This window comes from Sminthopsis crassicaudata, chromosome 4 (genome assembly GCF_048593235.1).
Source record: "Sminthopsis crassicaudata isolate SCR6 chromosome 4, ASM4859323v1, whole genome shotgun sequence".
Taxonomy (NCBI): domain Eukaryota; kingdom Metazoa; phylum Chordata; class Mammalia; order Dasyuromorphia; family Dasyuridae; genus Sminthopsis; species Sminthopsis crassicaudata.
Window position 1 is genome coordinate 399,725,547 of NC_133620.1, and position 21,591 is coordinate 399,747,137.

Below are 21,591 nucleotides of genomic sequence, written 5' to 3' on the forward strand. Positions count from 1 at the left end.
GTACTACTTAGTCTACCTACTTCAAACCTCTCCTCTCTATACTCCATCCTCAGCAGAACCACCAAAGTGATATCTGACCACATCATTCTCCTCCTTAATAAACTCATTACATTTAGAATAAAATACAAAACTCCTGTTTGTATTTAAATCTCTCACTGCCTGGCCCCAGTCTTCCTTTCCAGTTTATTACATATGTGACTCTCTTTTCATATTTTTGATGATTTGTTCAAACTGGCCTTCTGCCATTCTTCATATATGATTTTCCATCTCAAGCCTCTGTTCTTTTACACATTCTGTTGTCCCCATATGGAATTCTCTCTCCCCCTCTTTCTTTATCACTGCCTCTGAGAAACTCTACTTTCCTTAAAAACTCAGCTTATGTGTAATCTTCTTTCATCAGGCCTTTCCCCATCCTATCGAATTCAAGAGTATCTCCCCAGTTCAAATTATCTTGAATTTGCTTTGAATAAATGTGTATGTGGACATGTTTCACCTAATAAAATATAAGCTTTTTCTGGGCAGGGACTATTTGATTGTTATCTTTTCAGCCCCAGAACTCAGCACAGTCTCAGGAATATAGCAGGCACTTACATTTTATTGACTAATTGAAAGGGAAAAATTAAGGCTGGTCACATGGTAAGTTTGAAGGAACACCAATGGATTGTCAGGTACTCTTTTGGTATTTATGAAGATGAAGAGAATAAAAGGAAGGTTCTCAGCACACTGGGCTCTATTTCCTAGAGAGATCGACAGGAAGATAGACAAGAGTATCATAGAATGGGCAGCCATGAGTGGCCTGAGATATGTTCTACTGGCATGACTACTCACACTGAAAAAACACAACTGCATCAAAAAAATGGCTTGCAATTCTTAACATAATGAAATATCAATTTAGAGTTATAAACAATTTAAAAAAATCTATGTTGGAAGATCAGAAATTTCAGCAGTGTACATATTATCCACACTCCCTTTACACTGATGCAGATTATAAAGGTTTCCTGAGTTAACTTTGCTAAAGAAAAATTTACTGGCCAATGTCTTAGTAGTGAGACTTCCAAACTTAGACACACTCTGTCTCTGGGCTTATATTTAAAGTTTTTTCAGCTTGCTAAGACCTACCATAGGTTATACTCTATTAGCATAGTCTTCTATATTTCAGGGTTACTTCCTCTGCACTACTGGAATGGGCCAGGGTAGTGGGAGTCAGAGAAGTTTCCACTTAAAATTTCATAGATCTTAATAAAATTAATAGAAAAAATTGTAAGTCCAAACTGCATAGTCAATAATAATAGAACAGAGATTGACACATTGAGCAAAATATCTTAGACTAGGAAATTTTTCTACTTGAAAAATAAAAGGCCCACATTTAAATTAAATTTTGTTTATGGTAGAAGTGTTCTATGCTCCTCATTAATAAAATATACTTTGTCTTATGCATTCAAGATAAATGAATTTAAAAAACTTAAACTGAATGATCATTATTTTAGAACACAAAAACATCAATTTCAAATAATTTTAAAACTGTTAAGAAATGATAACCTTAAAATGAATAAAAGATTTAGTCTTAGAGTGAAAACCATTCAAAGCAGATGAAATGATAATCAACTTTCTTTTTTCTTTTCTTTTTTTAAAAATCTTGTGATTTGGGAAAAGGGCAAATAATTAAGTCTCAGTGATCTACCTTTTTCTCCTGACCACATCAATAGATAAGCACTCTCTGCATTTGGTAAGAGATCTAAAGAGATTGAGGCCTCAACTTCCTTATCTTTTCACATCTATGGCAATACATTATGTGAGGATAAGGGCAACATCTTTTTATATAATTGGAATGTAACCTTATTGAACGGAAATGATTGTTCCAATTTTGTTTTTCTATTCCTAGAACCTAGCATTTTGGGATTGAAATAATATATTCAAGTATACTGATTTAGAATGGGTGTTTGACAAATGGATAACAGTGCCAAGGTACATGCTGGGACAGCCCACTTTAAGCAGTATTTGGTCTGTGCATCCTATCTCATGTAAATGGCCCATTTTTGGCATCCAGATAATGGATAACGGGAAATGACCCTTCAAGTGAGACAAAATGAAACATTTGTTCTACAACTTAAGGGCCTTTGTTATTAAAGATGATAGCCTGTTGTTTTCATTGCACATATAGCCGCTGTGAGAAAGATAGTACAATACAAAATAGTTCAGCCAATATATTATTTTACCATAAGAGTCTTACTGTTTCCACCCAGAGCTGACTGGAGGAGTCTGGTCAGAACAGAATCTCTGTAAGGGATGTGCAGAACTCTCTTTCCCATGGCAACATCTGCAAGAGCACTACAATAAAAAGAACATACAACAGGACAAAACAAAATAGCTCTGTGATATAACAAGATAACATATAACTACCATCTGCCCTGGGGAGAAAAATACAAGAAAATGATTTAAGATGCATTGTTGTCACCAGATTCTTTTGTTTAGTTGTTGGTTCTGCAGAATTTTTTCTTTCCTCTCTTAAAAAAAAAGTCTTTTTAAAATTTTTATTTATGTATGTTAAATAAGGGATGCCTCTCTGCTACCTGGGAACTTGAGTTGAATCAAATATGGGAGATCATTATGAACATAGTATTCCTAGATTTCCTGTCACTGGTTGAAGAAACTGTAGATCAATATCAAATCTTCCAGCACAAGCTAAAGAGCTGATGGGGGTGGGCCTGATGCTGAGTGATAGCTGAACAAACCAATGACCAATGAAATGGGAAGAGCTGAATCTTATTTCCCTACATTTTTATATATTCCATTAATTTCTAAAGTTCCATTAAAGCCTCATAGCCCTTCTTCACATTGACAGTTCTCTGTTCAGAATAGCATGTATGAATTTTCATCGTGTATAGAAAAACATTAATAAAATTTGTATTATTAAAAACAAAAAAAATGAAGAAAAGCCCATCATCTGTTAACAACATTGCTAATGCCAACCTCTAACACATAAGATTGGCCCAAATAATCTATATTCCTTTTCATATATTCTATGATTCAGTTTCATTGATCTTCTGGTTGCATTGACTCTGTGCCATTACATCTTCTGGATTCCCATCCCAACCTCTATTTTCCTCACCTTTACCTCTGGATTCTTCTGGATTCCTCTAAAATTCAGTTCAAGTTACTCCTTTTATAAAAGGCTTTTTTTCTGTTCCTATCTCTCCCATCTCACTATCCTCTGAAATTACCATCCATTTATTTTGTATACTTCTTGTATGTATTAATTGTTTGCATGTCATCTCTTACTACATCCCAGCTCCCTTTTCTATCCCTGTCCTCCCTCCATGTGAGCTCCTTGAAGGCCATAAAAGATTTTTACCTTTCTTTGCATTTGCAACTCTTAGCACTGTGCCAAGCACAGAGTAAAGGTTTAATAGAGTGCTTATTGACTGCTTGGTTCTCAAAAATAAGCACCACCACAAATCTAAAGTCTGAAAAGCCAATTTTTAAGTTGTTTTCCTAAAACAGCAGACTTAATTTGCATATTTTGTAGAATCTGTTCACATTTTTTATATTACCGAATCCTAATGTTCAAAGTAAATGGATTTTAAAAGTCTTAAGGGAAAAAGCCAATTTTAATATCATCTAAAATTTATCTTACAAATATCGGAAAGATGATTCCTTCTTGATTACATTACCTGATGACATTGCCCAACGTGGTTAAACTTAAGTTAATACGTGATCCTTCTCTCAATCTGTCTCTTTCAGATCCAGAGGATTTTTGCCTTTCGCTACCTGCTAAATCCACCAAATTAATAATGGATTGCTTGGTGAGATCTCCATCAAGAAAAACCTGTTTAAGAAAATAAAGTATCCATTACTTTAAAATTATAAAAAACCATGAACTATCAATCAATCCTTCTACAAAAGCAGATGATTAAAAATATTGCTTCCAATTAAATCTTAGATCTGTAAGAAGAAAGGGAAATTGTTACTGCGTGTACAAATACCTTGAATAATATAATAGAGATAATTAAAAATGAAAAGCAAAGAAGAAAGCAAAATGATAAATGCTTTTCACTCTGGAACACTCTATAACATTTAATGGGGAAAAAAATTGGGTTTTAAGACTGGAAGTTCTGATTAGCCTTTCTAAGCTTCACATCAGCTTTTAAACCCACAAATGAGGCATAGCCTCCCTCACGGGAGTTCTTAACCTCAGTACTGCATACTGATGTTTTTTGTAAACTGTGTGTCAATATAATTGGTTTCTTTTGTAATTATGTGGTTTTTAAATTTTATATATTTAAAAACTTTGGTCTGATTGGAGGTCCATCGGTTTTATTAGATTGCCAAAAAATAAGATTAAGGGCCCATGATTTAAAATCATTTTATGGGTTGAAGAGTGACAAGAGAGATCTAAAACATTTTTATGTCCCTTGTGAGATTAGTCAGAAGAAAAGGACAAGTCAGTTCAACGTCTACAAAGTCATACAAGGTTTCAGACCTCCTCTCCACACATGGAACACAGGCATCATTCCATTCAATCCCTCTCCATTCATTCTCTTTTTCCCACCCCTCCCTAATCCCTTACCAAATATTTTTTTGGTTGTTTTGTTTTGTTTTTCTGAGGCTGGGGTTAAGTGACTTGTCCAGGGTCACAGAGCTAGGAAGTGTTAAGTGTCTGAGACCACATTTGAACTCGGGTCCCTCCTGAATTCAAGGCTGGTGTTCTATCCACTGCGCCACCTAGCAGCCCCATCCCTTACCATAGTGAGCACATTTTGCAATCGGTGTCCCCTGTCTGACACTAACTTTTAGTAATAGTTTTTCCTTCTTTTCTGACCAGGACAATCTAGAATGCTGCTATTCTCCCTATCAAAAAAGGGAGGGGATGGGGAGAGAACAGAACAATTCTCAAAACACCTTTAAGCCACCAAAGTTTCAGACTCTTTATCCCAGGGCTTGAGCTAGCTTTTGGACCTTTTAGGTCTACCTTTTAACTGTTTAGTCTCTTGGTTACTATAATGAGAGCAGATCATGTTTGAATATCACTTTAAGGTCTATTAAGTTTTCTACACATAACTAACCTGTGAGATAGAAAGTGAAGCATTATTATATTCTTTTGCAGATGATGAAACAGGTAAAGTGAGGCTAAGTAAGTTATTGTCTGAGCCAAGAATTAAACCCACATCCATGAAAGGGGATCTTAGACCTTTCCATATCACCACACTTTAATATTTCTGTTTCTTCATTTGAACATGAGAATCAGTATTGTGTAACATGCCCACATACTCACAATAGTATTTTATTAACTTTAAAATATTATAAAAAGGGAAACTGATTTTTCCAAATCCATTTCCCAAGAATATATCAGATTATACTGGTTTTTTCCAGTAAATTTTTGGCAAATAGGATTACATGAATAGAGAACTCTTCCTAAATGTCCAGATTAAGCTACAAGTAGGCAGAAAATGCTGCCAAATCTGTCTCTCATTTCTCCAATATAATATGTAGCTTTTTTGTCATTACGTCCCGTGGGGATGGAATTCTTAATCTGGGATCTGTGGACTATATAGACTTTTTTCACTAAAATTGCCAAAGGTATCTATGACACAACAAAGGTTAAGGACTCCTGTTTTAGAGAGAAGACCTCACATCCTTGTCCCAAATATCAATCTAAAAAAAAAGCAATAGAAGATAAATTGAGATCAAAAGAACAATATATTACCCCAATATAATAGACTCATACTCGTGCCCTCTGTCTATGCAGACTCCTTTTTCTTTTTTTTTTGAAACATTATATTTTATTATTTAGAATTTTTTTCACAGTATATATGCATGAGTAATTTTTTTTATATTATCCCTTGTATTTATTTTTCCAAATTATCCCCCCTCCCTCCAGTCCCTCCCCCCGATGACAGGCAATCCCATACATTTTACATGTGTTACAATATAACCTAGATACAATATATGTGTGTAAATACCATTTTCTTGTTGCACATTAAGTATTAGGTTCCGAAGGTATAAGTAACCTGGGTAGATAGACAGTAGAGCTAACAATTTACATTCACTTCCCAGTGTTCCTTCTCTGGGTGTATTTGTTTCTGTCCATCATTGATCAACTGGAAGTGAGTTGGATCTTCTTTATGTTGAAGATTTCCACTTCCATCAGAATACATCCTCATACAGTATTGAAGTGTACAGCGATATTCTGATTCTATTCATTTCACTCAGCATCAGTTGATGTAAGTCTCTCCAAGCCTCTCTGTATTCCTCCTGCTGGTCATTTCTTACAGAGCAATAATATTCCATAACATTCATAAAGCACAATTGACTTAGCCATTCTCCAATTGATGGGCATCCATTCATTTTCCAGTTTCTAGCCACTACAAAAAGAGCTGCCACAAACATTTTGGCACATACAGGTCCCTTTCCCTTCTTTAGTATTTCTTTGGGATATAGGCCCAATAGCAGCAATGCTGGGTCAAAGGGTATGCACATTTTGATAACTTTTGGGGCATAATTCCAGATTGCTCTCCAGAATGGCTGGCTTCTTTCACAACTCCACCAACAATGTATCAGTGTCCCAGTTTTCCCACATCCCCTCCAACATTCATCATTGTTTGTTCCTGTCATCTTAGCCAATCTGACAGGTGTGTAGTGGTATCTCCAAGTTGTCTTAATTTTATGTAGACTCCTTCTAACTGACCTAATAATGATAAAAGTTCTTAGGAACTACATGTATCAATCTTCCCAATTATTAATCTAAACAGTTTAACTTTTTTTTTCTTAGCCAAGTGTTTTATTTTTTTTAATTTTTTATTTATAATTTTTTTTCACAGTATATATGCATGAGTAATTTTTTAATAATATTATCCCTTGTATTCATTTTTCCAAATTATCCTCCCTCCCTCCAGTCTCTCCCCTTGATGACAGGCAATCCCATACATTTTACATATGTTACAATATAATCTAGATATAATATATGTGTGTAAATACCATTTTCTTGTGTACATTAAGTATTAGATTCCGAAGGTATAAGTAACCTGTGTAGATAGACAGTAGTGCTAACAATTTACATTCAATTCCCAGTGTTCCTTCTCTGGGTGTAGTTGTTTCTGTCCATCATTGATCAACTGGAAGTGAGTTGGATCTTCTTTATGTTGAAGATTTCCACTTCCATCAGAATACATCCTCATACCGTGTTGTTGTTGAAGTGTATAATGATCTCCTAGTTCTGCTTGTTTCACTCAGCATCAGTTGATGTCTCTCCAAGCCTCTCTGTATTCCTCCTGTTGGTCATTTCTTACAGAGCAATAATATTCCATAACATTCATATACCATAATTTACCCAACCATTCTCCAATTGATGGACATCCATTCATCTTCCAGTTTCTAGCTACAACAAAAAGAGCTGCCACAAACATTTTGGCACATACAGGTCCCTTTCCCCTCTTTAGTATTTCTTTGGGATATAGGCCCAATAGCAGCAATGCTGGATCAAAGGGTATGCATAGTTTGATAACTTTTTGAGCATAGTTCCAAATTGCTCTCCAGAATGGTTGTATTCTTTCACAATTCCACCAACAATGTATCAGTGTCTCAGTTTTCCCACATCCCCTCCAACATTCATCATTATTTGTTCCTGTCATCTTAGCCAATCTGACAGGTGTGTAGTGGTATCTCAGAGTTGTCTTAATTTGCATTTCTCTGATCAGTAGTGATTTGGAACACTCTTTCATATGAGTGGATATAGTTTCAATTTCATCATCTGAGAATTGTTAAACAGTGTAACTTTATTGAGTCTCTTATGATTACTTCTCTATTTCATTATATATCCCTTTTTTTTATCCTGAAGATAATATTTGTGTTTTTCTGGGTAATTTTTCTTAGTTATAATCCTTTGCCTTTTCTGAGTAATTATTCTTGGTTATAAGTCTTAATTCCTTTGCCTTCTGAAATATCATATGTCAAGTCCTCTGCTCTTTTGAAGCAGAAGATGCTAAATCTTGTATATTCCTGACTGTGACTCCATGATATATGAGTTGTTTCTGACTGTTTAAAAGATTTTGTTTTTTATCCGAGAACTATAGTATTTCTGAGAGTTTTCAGTTTGGGATCCTTTTCAAAAAGGAGGTGAGCAGTGGATTCTTTCATTTTCTATTTTATCTTCTGGATTTAAGATATTGGGGCAGTTTTCCTTTATAATTTTAAAAATATGTCATAAAATAATATCAGTGTTCTGGGATAACATCTGTAAATGATTTTGTTAGTCTTACTTAGTAGCATAATTATTCATACCTACTTGGAAGGACTTATGATGAAAAATCCTATCCATACCCAGAAGGAACTGATGGAGTCTGAATATAAATCAAAGCATTCTCTATTATTCTCTCTTTCTCTTTACTTTTAACTTAATTTTTCTTGAGGGTTTTTATTTTCATTAGGGTGAGAGACCTGTGTTTTCTTTCACAACTTGATTTTTATGGAAATGTTTTGCATAAGTTCACATGTGGTTTCTTAATTGTGAGTGGGGAAAAGTGAAAGAACCTAGAACTCAAAAATCTTAAAACCAAATGTTAAAAAAATTTGTTTTGAATATAACTAGGGCAATATATTAAACAAATAAATTATAATAAAATATGATGTCAAGGGTCTTTCTTTGAACATAGTTTTTAGATAGTCCAATAAATTTTAAATTATCTCTTCTCTATTTCTTTTCCAGGTTAGTTTTTTGTTTCAATGAGATAGTTCACATTTTCTACTCTTCCCCCCCATTCTTTTGACTATTGTTTCTTATGGCATCATTAGTTTCCACTTGTCCAGTTCTCCAATACCAAATTTGAAATTCTGAAAATAAAAGGGGAGAAGATTAAAATTGAAATTGAGAAAACCATTGAATTAATAAACAAAAGTAAGAGTTGGTTTTATGAAAAAACCAACAAAATAGATAAACATTTAGTTAATTTGATTGGAAAGAGGAAAGAAGAAAATCAAACTGTTAGTATCAAAAATGAAAAGGGAGAACTTTCTACCAATAAAGAGGAAATCAGAGCAATAATTAGGAACTCTTTTGCCCAATTACATGTCAATAAATCTGACAATTTATGTGGAATGGAAGAATACTTAGAAAAACATAGATTATCCAGATTAACAGAAGAAGAAACAAATTACTTAAATAGTTCCATTTTAGAAAAAGAAATTAAACAAGCTATTAATCAACTCCCTAAGAAAAAATCTCCAGAACCAGATGGATTTACATATGAATTCTATCAAACATTTAAAGAACAATTAATTCCAATGCTGTGCAAACTATTGGGAAAAACAGGGAAAGAAGGAGTTCTACCAAATTCCTTTTATGACACAGACATGGTGCTGATACCTAAACCAGGTAGGGTCAAAACAGAGAAAGAAAATTACAGACCAATTTCTCTACGGAATATTGATACAAAAATCTTAAATAAAATATTAGCAAAGAATTTATAGCAAGTTATTCCCAGAATAATGTAACATGACCAAGTATGATTTATACCAGGAATGCAGGGCTGGTTCAATATTAGAAAAACTATTAGCATAATTGACTATATCAATAACCAAATTAACAAAAATTTTATGATTATCTCAATAGATGGAGAAAAAGACTTTGGCAAAATCCCACACCCATTCCTATTAAAAACATCAGACAGTATAGGAATAAATGGAGTTTTCCTTAAAATGATAAGTAGCATCTATTTAAAATCATCAGCAAACACTATATGCAATGAGGATAACCTAGAACCATTCCCACCTAGATCAGGGGTGAAACAAGGTTGCCTGCTATCACCATTATTATTCAATGTTGTATTACAAATGTTAGCTTTAGCAATAAGAGAAGAAAAAGAGATTAAAGAAATTAGAGTAGGTAATGAGGAAACCAAATTATCACTCTTTACAGATGTTATGATGGTATACTTAGAGAATCCTAGAGAATCAACTTTAAAAATTACTAGAAACAACTCACACCTTTAGCAAAGTTGCAGGATACAAAATAAGTCCACATAAATCATCATTATTTTTATACATTATCAACAAAGTCCAGCAGCAAGAGAAAGAAAGAAAAATTCCATTTAAAATAACAGTAGATAATATGAAATATTTGGGAGTCTACTTGCCAAGGCAAAGTCAAGAACCATAACAACACAATTACAAAACACTATACACACAAATAAAATCAGCTCTAATCAATTGGAAAAATCTTATAGGCTGAGTTAATATAGTAAAAATGACAATACTACCTAAATTAATTTATTTATTCAGTGCCATATCAATCAAACTCCCAAGAAATACAGAGCTAGAAAAAATAATACAAGTTCATCTGGAAGAACAAAAGGTCTTTCAAGGGAATTCATGAAAAAATTGCAAATGAAAGTGGCCTAGCTGTGCTATACATGCTAAAACTATATTATAAAGCAGCAGTCATCAAAACCATTTGGTACTGGCTAAGAAATAGAGCAGTTGATCAGTGGAAAAGGTTAAGTTCACAAGACACAATAGGAAAATAACTATAATATCTAGTGTTTGAAAATCCAAAAATCTCAACTTTTGGGATAAGAATTCACTATCTGATAAAAACTGCTGGGAAAACTGGAAATTAGTATGGCAGAAACTAGGCACTGATCAACTTCTACCACCCTATACCAAGATAAAATCAAAATGGGTTCATGATTTAGACATAAAGAGTTATATTATAAGCAAATTAGAATAACACAGGATACTTGGCCTCTCAGATCTGTGGATAAGGAAAGAATTTATGACCAAAGAAGAATACAAAATGGATAATTTTAATTATAATAAGCTAAAAAGTTTTCATACAAACAAAAACCAATGCAGACAAGATTAGAAGGTAAGAAATAAACTGGGAAAAATGTTTTACAATAAAGAGTTCTGATTAAAAGCCTCATTTCTATTCTTTTTTTTTTTTTTTTTTCCCTGAGGCTGGGGTTAAGTGACTTGCCCAGGATCACACAGCTAGGAAGTGTTAAGTGTCTGAGACCAGATTTAAACTCGGGTCCCCCTGAATTCAAGGCTGGTGCTCTATTCACTGCGCCACCTAGCTGCCCCTTTCATTTCTAAGATATATAGGGTATTGACTCAAATTTATAGGCATTAAAGCCATTCTTCAATTGATAAATGATCAAAGGATATGAAAATTTTCAGATGAAGAAATTAAAACTATTTCTAGGCATATGAAAAGGTGCTCTAAATCATTATTGATCAAGAAATGCAAATTAAGACAACTCTGAGACATCACAACACCCTTCTCAGATTGGCCAAGATGACAGGAAAAGATAATGACGAATGTGGGTGGGGATATGGGAAAATTGGGACACTAATAATACACTGTTGGTGATTTGAACTGATCCAACCATTCTGGAGAACTATGCCCAAAGAGCTATTACTTTGTATACTCTTTGACCAGCCATGTCTCTACTGAGCTGTATGCACAATGATGATCAATTCATGATGCTCTCTCTTCAATAATGAGATGATTCAGGCCAGTTCCAATGGTCTTTTGATGAAGACAGCCATTTGTATCCAGAGAGAGGGCCATGGGAACATAGTTTTTTCACTTTCTGTTGTTGTTTGCCTTTATTTTGGTTTTTTTTTCCTCATTGATTTTTCCTTTTTGAACTGATTTTTCTTGTGTAGCATGATATTTGTGGAAATACATATAGAACTGCACATGCTTCACATATATTGAATTACTTTCTATCTGGGGAGGGAGTGGGGGGGGGAAAGGAAGAGAAGAAAATTGGAAACCCAGGGTTTTGCTGAAAATTATCCATGCATATAGTTTGAAAATAAAAAGCTTTAGTTAAAAAGTGTATCCTTGACTCTACCCTTTACTGTATCACCATGATGGGGCTCAGTTAGTGTTACGGAACATAGTAACGAGGGAAGAGTTGGCTTTTCTTTTTCATCCTGCTTTACCCCTCCCCTCCATTCTTGGGTGTGAAATATGGTCACCTTATCTATTGCTGCTAGTCAAGTCTATACAGAAACCAAGATCAGCAGTTCTTATAGTTACTTTCAAGGTATTTTACTTGATGCCCCTTGATTATAGATGGAAACAACAAAATCAGATTTATACCTGTTTAAATTGAATGCTGATAAGCATATGGGACCGGCTGCTGGTGGCATTCATGCTTGTTGCTGCAGTAGTTCTGGCTTTAAGGCCTTGTTCCATTAATCTCTCAATTTGTGCATAGCTGTCACAAGGTACAAAAGTCAAACCATCTACGTAAAAGCCTTGGTGCTGATCTTCTCTTACCTTAAGCCCTCCAGGCTTCTTGGTTTTAGACAGCAAATCACTAACCTAAGGGAAAAACAATGACAAAGGTTCTTTGTTTCTAGGCACCAAATTGCCCAGGTGATTTTTTTAGAGAAATAATTTTATATTTTCAAATACTATTAAGTAAATGAAATTAAGCTAATGAATTGGAAAACTTGGGTTTTAGTTTAGTCTATCTACATAACCTTGAGTAAGTCACTTAACTTTTAGGGGCCTTGGTTTCCTCCTAAGGAAGTGTGTGGGACTAGATTTTTTTTTAAAAAAGATTGCTAACATTCTTAAGCTCTTACATTAGGATTTTATGACTTTATGATTTAATTACCGGGTCATACATGACTTATGAAATGCAAGAAAACAAGAAAAAAATGGATAATTATTATAGTCAACATCAAATAAAAATATTGATCATTCAGTCAGAAAGTATTTAGTAAGCAACTATGTGCAAGCAAAGTATTGTTCTAGATAAAAATAATTAAGATCTGTTTTCTGCCATCAAGAAAGTTATAGTCTGAAAGTGATATCTAGAAAATATAAGAAAATGCACTTATTTTTACCTGCTCATTATAAATTTCCAGCATACTGAATGTCACCTATAAAGACAAAAAATATTTTAAAAAGTCATTGTTTTGAATGGTTCTTTGTAAAACTCTATTTAAAGTACAATTAATCATTCAAACTAAATGTAAAATGGAAGCAATGGACATTGTCCTCAAATTTAACCAAGACATAATGGTTTAGATCTTTGAACAAGCAGGCTAGTAATTTCTTTCACATAGGATAAAAAGACTCCTACCTAGAAGATAATTAAATTCAATGATCATCTTCTGATCATCTTGTCACTTTACAAACTTTGGGAAAAAAATGAAACAGAGAAGTCAAGTGTCTTGTTGAAAAAATAAAAGAGAACCGAAAAATAATCCAGTTCTTTTGACTTGAATTTCTGTTTACCACATAGCTTCTCCAAAAGTTCACCCACTGATGGATGATTTACTTTTCTTTTACCTTCCACAGGGAAAATAGAAAATCTGATTTGATGATTAAATATTAAGGAAAAAAGAAATATATTTCTTAATCTCTTCATCATCAATCTCAATCCTGGTTTCTAGGAAGACGAAGAAGAAATAGCCGATTGCCAAGTGCTCATGGATGGGCCGAGCTAATATAATAAAAATTCTACATGAATTCACATGTTATTCAGAACCATATTAATCAAATTGCCAAGAAATTACTTTATAGAGCTAGAAAAAATATAACAAAATTTGTCTGAAAGAAAAAATGATCAAGAATTTCATAGGAATTAATGGGGGAAAAAAAGCAAATAAAGCTGGCCTAGTTGTACCAGGCTTAAGACTATATTATAAAGTAGCAGTCATCAAAACCATCTGGTACTGTCTAAGAAATAAAGTAGTGGATCAATGGAATTCGTTAGGTTTACAAGACACAATAGTCAATGACTATAGTAATCTCGTATTTGATAAACCCAAAGATGCCAGCTTCTGGGATAAGAAACACTATATGACAAAAACTGCTGGGAAAATTGGAAAATATTATGGCAGAAACTAGGCACTATCAACACCTAACACCCTATACCAAAATAAGGTCAAAATGGGTTCATGATTTAGACACAAAAGGTGATACTATAAGCAAATCAGAAGAAGGGATAATCTACTTATATCTGTGGAGAAGGAAGGAATTTAAGGTCAAAGAACTAGAGAACATTATGAAATCCAAAATTTTGATTATATTAAATTTAAAGGTTTTGTATTCACAAAATTAATGCAGGCAATATTAGAAGGGAAAAACTGGAAAAAAAAATCTTACACCCATAGTTTCTGAAAAAGGTCTCATTTCTAAAATATATAGAGAATTGACTCAAATTTACAAGAATACAAGCCATTCTCCAATTGATAAATGCTCAAAAGACATATGAAAAAATGTTCTAAATTACTATTAGATTAATTAACTAATTAGAAAAATGCAAATTAAAACAACTCTGAGATATCACTTCATACCTCTCAGATTGGTTAAAATGACAGGAAAAGATAATGATAAATATTGGAGGGAATGTGGAAGAACTAGGACATTAATACACCATTGGTGTGTTGTGAACTGATCTAACCATTCTGGAGAGCAATTTGGAACTATGCCTAAAGGGTTATCAAACTGTCATACCCTTTGATCCAGAAGTGTCTCTACTGGGTCTGTATCCAAAGAAATAATAAAAACTGGAAATCATGTGCAAAAATGTTTGTAGCAGCTCTTTTTTGTAATGGTAGAAAACTGGAAGCTGAGTGGAAACCTGATCAATTGGAGATTGTCTGAATAAGTTATGATGTATGAATGTAATGGAATAATATTGTTCTATAAGAAATGACCAGCAGGATGATTTCAGAAAGACCCAGAGAGACTTACATCAATTGATGCTGAGTGAAATGAGCAGAACCAGGAGATCATTGTTCATAGCAACAAGATTATATGATGACCAATTGTGATGAACTTGGCTCTTTCCAACAATGAGGTGATTCAGGCAAATTCCAATAGACTTGTTATGGAGAGAGCCATCCATACTCAGAGAGAAGACTATGGGAACTAAATGTGGATCACAACATAGTTTTTTCACCTTTTTTGTTTGCTTTATTTTTTTCTCATTTTTTTCCTTTTTATATGATTTTTCTTTTGCAACATGATAAATGGGGAAATATGGTTAAAAGAACTGCATATGTTTAATCTAAACTGGATTACGTGCTATTTAAGGGAGAGAGGAGATGGAGAGAGAGGGAGAAAATTTTGAAACACAGTTCTGCAAGGGTGAATGTTGAAAATTATTTTTGTACATATTTTGAAAAATAAAATCTGTCATTATAAAAAAAGAAATAGCTAATTGTTTTAATTGATTTCTATTTTCATAATATTCCAAACTTCAATTCATAGCAAGATCTAAAATACTTTAAAATCATACATATTAATTAGGGATAGAAATTGGATTGTTTGCTTTAAATAAGAAAGCAAATTAAACCTCCCTTGGCCAGTGATTAACAGCATAACTTTTGAGAAGTCACTAGACTTTTCTGGTCTTCACTTTCCTCATTTGTTTAAAAAAAAAAAAAAAGTCTGAGGATGGTAGAGCACTGAACTAATAATCAGGAAGAATCCCATCCCAATATTAATTAGCCATGTGACCCTGGACAAGTTATCTAGCCCCTCTATAATGGGTGAAGAGAAGGGTTAGGTTTAATAACCTCAAGGACCCTTTCAGCACTAATCCAATGAAAAATTATATCAATGAACTGGATGAACTGCACCCAAGGGAAAAGGAAGAGCAGAATAGATTTGAAAAGCAGATTTCAAAAAACATATCATTTACAAGAAGCACACTTGAAACAAAGATTTATAGAGTTAAAATAAAGGGCTGTGAAAATCATAATGACAAATTAACAGCAAAAACAGACAAGAGTAAAGGAAGGAAACTACATTATACTTAAAGATAAATTAAAAAAAAAAGAATCATCAATACTTTTATATATATGCACCAAATGGCAAGGGATCAAAGTATTTGGGAAAAAAAGTCAATTGGATGACAAGGAGAAATGAGAGAGTGTGTGCTTTTTCAGACTTATACAAATCTAAAATAAAGTTAAGGAATTGAAAAAAAAAATTGAAAGCTGAATTTTCATTTAAAAATCAAAATTAATTTTTAATTAGCTAAATTTAATCATGTGTAATTAAGTTTTAATTAAAAATTATAGAAAATAAAAAAGGGATGTAATAACTTCTCTGATTACATGAAAATGGTTGGTTCTGTGGAAGGCTTTTTTTTTTTTTAATAACTTCTAATGGATTGCATGCAGAGATTAAATAAAGGACAAAGATAATTTTTCAATTTATTATGATTCATATAGTTTAGTTTAGTTGATACATAATATTATTTTTATCTGAAACAAAAAGTTGTCATTTATCATTTGGGAGATTTTAACATAAAATTCCAGTGAATCTGGAATCCAGAAATACTGACACTTAGAATAAAATCTTACCTGATATTGCTGGTTTTTTTCTTTGTTTTCAGTGGCTTTAAAGAGTTCTTCACACACATTGGGGATTATGCCCTTGTCAGCCCCATAACCAATCATGGAGTAGCTTTTCCCAGAGCCAGTCTGGCCATAGGCCAGGAGGGTGGCATTATAACCCTGCCAGGCACTGTCTAGAACTCCTTGGCCAAGGTCACGAAAAACATCTCTCTACAAGGATCACAGGTAGGAAAACTTAGGAAATGGAGAGCAAGAAGAAGCATCATTACTAAGCACCTAACAGGTATTGGGCACTGTACTAGGACAATAAAGAAAAACCCAAATGGTTCCTGCCCTCAGGAACATGATACTATTGGGCAAAACAACAGTATCTAAAGTTTTACACACACACACAAAAAAATCTAGCATTTATATAGTACCTCAAGGCTTACAAAGTGCTTTGCATACATTATTGTATATATAATTTCAGGAGCATATTTGCCACTAGGGTGGGGAAATAAGGAAAACTATCTTGTAAGTAAACAACATAAGCTGAGCTATGAAGGAATCGAGGCATCCTAAGCTGTGGAAGAGAAGACAGAAGTGGAAATGCAGAGATGAAATAGAATACCATGAAGCAGCAAATAGAGTGGTTTGGCTGAAATATGAGTGCATACGAGGGGGATAACATATAAATGTGGAAAAATATAGAAGATTGGAGCCAGGCTGTGATGGGATTTGCATGCTACACAAAGGAGTAAGAATTTTCTCTTATCAGAAGCTAGAGTGCTTATTTTGAAATCAAGAATACCTGAATTTAAGACCTAGTTAGTAGATATGTGGCAGTGTTGCCATTAGGATGTCATTTAGTAGAATCTGACTTTTTGTGACCCCATTTGAGGTGGGGGAGTGGTTGGCAAAGATGGGGGTTTGCCATGAAGCTCTCCAGATTCCAGGATCAGTATTTTATCCGCTGGGCCATCCAGATGTCCAAGTTTTAAATGCCAAATTGAGGAATTTGCGCTCTATTTTGTTTAGTTGCGTTCAGGTGTATCTGGTTCTTTGAGACCCTTTTTCGGGTTTTCTTGGAAAAGAGACTGGAGTGGTTTGCCATTTCCTTCTCCACCTCATTTTATAGATGAGGAAACAGAGGCAAATAGGGTTGAGTGACTTATCTAGGATTACATACATAGTGAGTGTCTGAGGCCAGATTTGAACTCATGAACATGAGTCTTCCTGATTTAAGGCCAAATGCTCTATCTACTGTGCCAGCTAGCTGTACTAGATGAGTAACCACAGCCTTTATCTTCAATTTCCTCATCAGTAAAATGAGAATAGCAGCTATTTTACATAACTGTTACGTTGTTTTGTATCTACAGAAATTATCTAAGTAAATAATCTAAGTGCTTTGCAAATCTTAATTTACTTAGCATACATTATTTGTGCTTAACAATTATTATAATACTCAAACAGTTATTCTAGTTCATATGTACCATTTTCACCTGAAAGAGTCATTTTTCATATTTGGGAGATTTTGATATAATTTGATATAAAATTCCAGCAAATTATAAACCTAGAAATACTGATACTGTTAAAATGAATCTTAACTGAAGCTGCTGGTTTTTTTCTTTGTTTTTGTAGATAAGTAAGTGCTAGCAACTTATTTTTTACTTTTTGGCTGCCACATCACATTGTTGAATTATTTTGAACTTGAAATCAATTTTAAATTTCTTTTTCAGAATCTTTTCAAACTGTATCTTTCAATGGAATTTTCCCAGATTTCTGTATTTAAGAAATTTAGCTAGTGTTATCTATGCTTTTTTTCCTTCCTGAGGCAGTTGGGGTTAAGTGATTTGCCCAGGATCACACAGCTAGGAAGTGTTAAGTGTCTGAAGTCATATTTGAACTCAGGTCCTCCTGATTTCAGGGCTGGTGCTCTATCCATTACACCACTTAGCTGCCCTTTTATCTATCTTATCTTTCTTCCAAAGTCACTGACAAAAATACTCTCTCTGAGCTGACAAAGATCTGTGAGTCATTTAACTGGAGGACTTCTGATAGTTTAAATTGAACCATTAACTAATCTTACTCTCAGTTTAACCATTTGACTAATTCTGAATCTATCTACTTAGTATATTATCATGTAAGTCTACTTTTTTTCCACAAGAAAATTTTCTGAAATGGTTTGCTAAAATCAAGATAAAGTATACCTACAACACTTCTTTGAACTTGGTAACCTTATCAATAAAGGGGAAAAGATTAGTTTGGCATGACCACCTTTTCTTGATGTGGTCATGATGGCTTTTTTTTTTTTTTTTTTTTTTTTTTTTTTAAATCACAACATCCTTTTCTAGTCATTAACGATTTTTTAAAAAGTGACCTTTTTCTAGAATTTTATTAGGAATCAAAGTCAAACTCGCTGGTTTAGAGTTTGCAGGACCTATTCTATTAAGAAATTTTTTTGTCCTTCTTCAGTCCTGAACTATGCCTCTCCTGGTTTCTATAATTTTTTCAAATATTGAAAGCAGAGCAGAAATTGCACCTGCTGGCTCTTTCCATTAACAAAGACTTGGTTTCTTTGTTTTTGGTGCATTAAATTCATCAATTTGGATGCTTCTTTGACAATTTTCCATACTTATTTTGCATATCAGCTCCATGCAAAGTAATTCTCCTTGGCAGAGAAAACAGAAGGTGAGAATTAAGCAGTATTGCCTCGTTTTTACATATCACCAAAATTATTTTTTCCCCTGAGAAATGGTCTTTTCCCTTATTTGATCCTTCTTTCCTCCAAGATAGAAGGAAAAAGAGCTATCTTTTTCTCATGCGACATTTCTGATACCTTCATAAGGCTTGCTTTTATACTCCATTCTTTCATTCCCTTACTTGTATTTGTTTTTTTTTTTTTTTTTTTTGGCTGAGGTAATTGGGATTGACTTGCCCAGGATCACAAGCTAGTAAGTGTAAAGTCAGACTAGATTTGAATTTAGGTTCTCCCGATTTCAGGGCTGGTGCTCTATCCACCTATCTTTATCTCATCCACCTTTCTTACTTTATACACCTTATCTTTAAAGAATCTAATTTGATTGGTAAGTTTTATACATCCCTTTCCAATTGATGGTAGTGAAGAAAACAACCAATGCTGCTCTTGTCTTCAGTTTATTGTGTAAAATTTGTAGCTTTAGTAACACTTCATGGGTTTCTTCTGGAAATATCATTTGTGCCCATTTGAATAACCAGAAGCACTGCCTCAAGTACTTCTGTCTAGGGAATAATCAGTACTTAATCCTTTTTTCCCCTCCTCTTTTTCACCCATATTAGTTAAGAGCATTCATTTGTGGATTTAGGTTTTCTTTTGGAGAATATCCAGCTGTTTCCTCCTCAGAATACCTAGTTTCCTCTTCTTTATTGAAATTTTCAAAATTAATTTTTTTACTTCCTTCCATTCTTTCTCTTCTCAAGCTTTAAGGACTGTGATACATTACTCCAAGTTTCAAACTTACTAAGAAAAGTTTCTCCCACTTCAAAAACCTCCCCCTCAAGTCTGTTTTTTAAAAATAAATATTTCATTGTTCCTGTTAACCTGTGAAAGAGCCCCTTCAACTTTTTTTTTTTTGATCAACTTATGAACATAATATAGATAGTAATTACTTAGGTGTGGCAGAAAAACAAATAATGTATAATTGAAGTCATGGCAAAATTTTCCTCTTTCTGTATACTGTATAGGCATCTTTGCCTTACTTTTAAAAGGACTTAGGGGTGCTTATACTTAAACTGCAAGCACCTCACTTAATTAAGCACTTTAGCAGACTTTTATCACCTCAGAAAAACAAGTTGGAGAATTCAAGTTGATTTTCCTGAGCAGTAAGTTTCTGCATTGAACCACCATTTTCATGAGACTCCTTAGCCATCCATGCCCACTTCTCTTCTGGTTCCACTTTCTTTTACTTTGCCATTGACAATTTTGCCACCTTTCCGTTCCAATTTCCTTTAATGTGCTCTCTGAGCTCTCATTAGAATGTAAAGCTCCTTCAAAGAAACTTTTTTTGGTTTGTTTTTGTATTTCTAACATATGACAGAGCGAATAGATACATAAAATCTAAATAAGTCCTTTATCTCAGATTTTTCTGTATTTCCTTTGCTTAATTATCTAAATGTCTACACTTTACCAAATCCCTAACTCTCTAAGATTGTTACATAAGGAATATATACAAACATAGGAAACAAGGATGAGTTGAAGTATGGTGGAGAATACAAGATGAGGATGATTCAGAGATAACAAGTAGATAACAAACAGAAGGTAAAAAAAAGATCAACAGCAGGCTCTGTGATTCTGGAATAGAAACACCTGGCTGAGGAAAGAGAATGAGGCAAACTGGCTAGCCACAATGATGAAGAAAGATATTTTTGCTAGGAGTTAATATGCTGCCCAAAGCGTATGAGGCAAAAAAACTTATCAATAGTAAGAAAAAAACCTGCAAAAAGACATTAAAATCAGAAAAGATCTTGTCTAAGAAAAGGGCAAAGCATTCATAGCATCAGAGAACTCCATGCTACCTAACTTTTGTTTTGGGGACATGGAGAATCTCCTTTCTAAAGTGTACTTATGAAGCACAGATTTCTTCTCTTTCCCCATCTCCACCTCCACCCCCCCACCCCCCCCTTTTTTTTTTTCTTTTAAGACTTCTAGTTAAGCAATTTCTTAAAGAATGGTATCTGTGGCAGAAACCTAGAAGGCTTTCGCTCAGATCTAAGTATCCTGTCAAATATCCTCCAAAATACTCTATACTAGCTGTATACTCCAACTTCCAATCAGGATGGCTGATAGAAACAAAAGTTTGAATAGTCTAGGTGGAAATGGACTTGGAGTATGTGATATTAGGTGTAATTCATACAAAGTTTAAAAAAAAATATCTCTTGTCCTAAAAAATTTACATTCTGCTTGGGGAAAGGAGAGAAATAAAAGAGAAGTATTGAGATTTACCTAATTCAACATCTCTCTTTTTAAATTGTTTTTGGAATCAATATAGGAGCTATATGTGGAAACAAATTTCATTACTTTTTAGCGTTTCTTTTTTCTTTAAAAACAATAACAACCCACAAATGATTATCCTGTTTGATGTTTTTCACCATACTGAACTAGGAGTGAATTTTGTATATTTTGAAAATTCAAATCAAGTCTCAAATGATTTGCTATGACTGTTGAAATTTTAAAATATATATTCCCAAAAAGTCCATGAGGGAAGGAAGTCCTTAATTGTTTTTATCTTGTCCAGTGCCTGC

General features: G+C 33.7%; 1 protein-coding gene across 1 annotated transcript in view; it reads right to left on the bottom strand.

Annotated features, from left to right (window-relative positions):
- The window catches only part of LOC141539591 (kinesin-like protein KIF28), a 60,196-nt gene that overhangs the window by 34,331 nt on the left and 4,274 nt on the right, over positions 1-21,591 (bottom strand). Inside the window, exons 3-7 of the mRNA XM_074262582.1 lie at positions 16,339-16,542; positions 12,862-12,897; positions 12,107-12,331; positions 3,672-3,826; positions 2,217-2,328 (exon numbers count right to left, since the gene is read on the bottom strand). Coding sequence (XP_074118683.1) covers positions 2,217-2,328; positions 3,672-3,826; positions 12,107-12,331; positions 12,862-12,897; positions 16,339-16,542 — 732 coding nt within the window. The remainder of the gene's footprint in view (positions 1-2,216; positions 2,329-3,671; positions 3,827-12,106; positions 12,332-12,861; positions 12,898-16,338; positions 16,543-21,591) is intronic.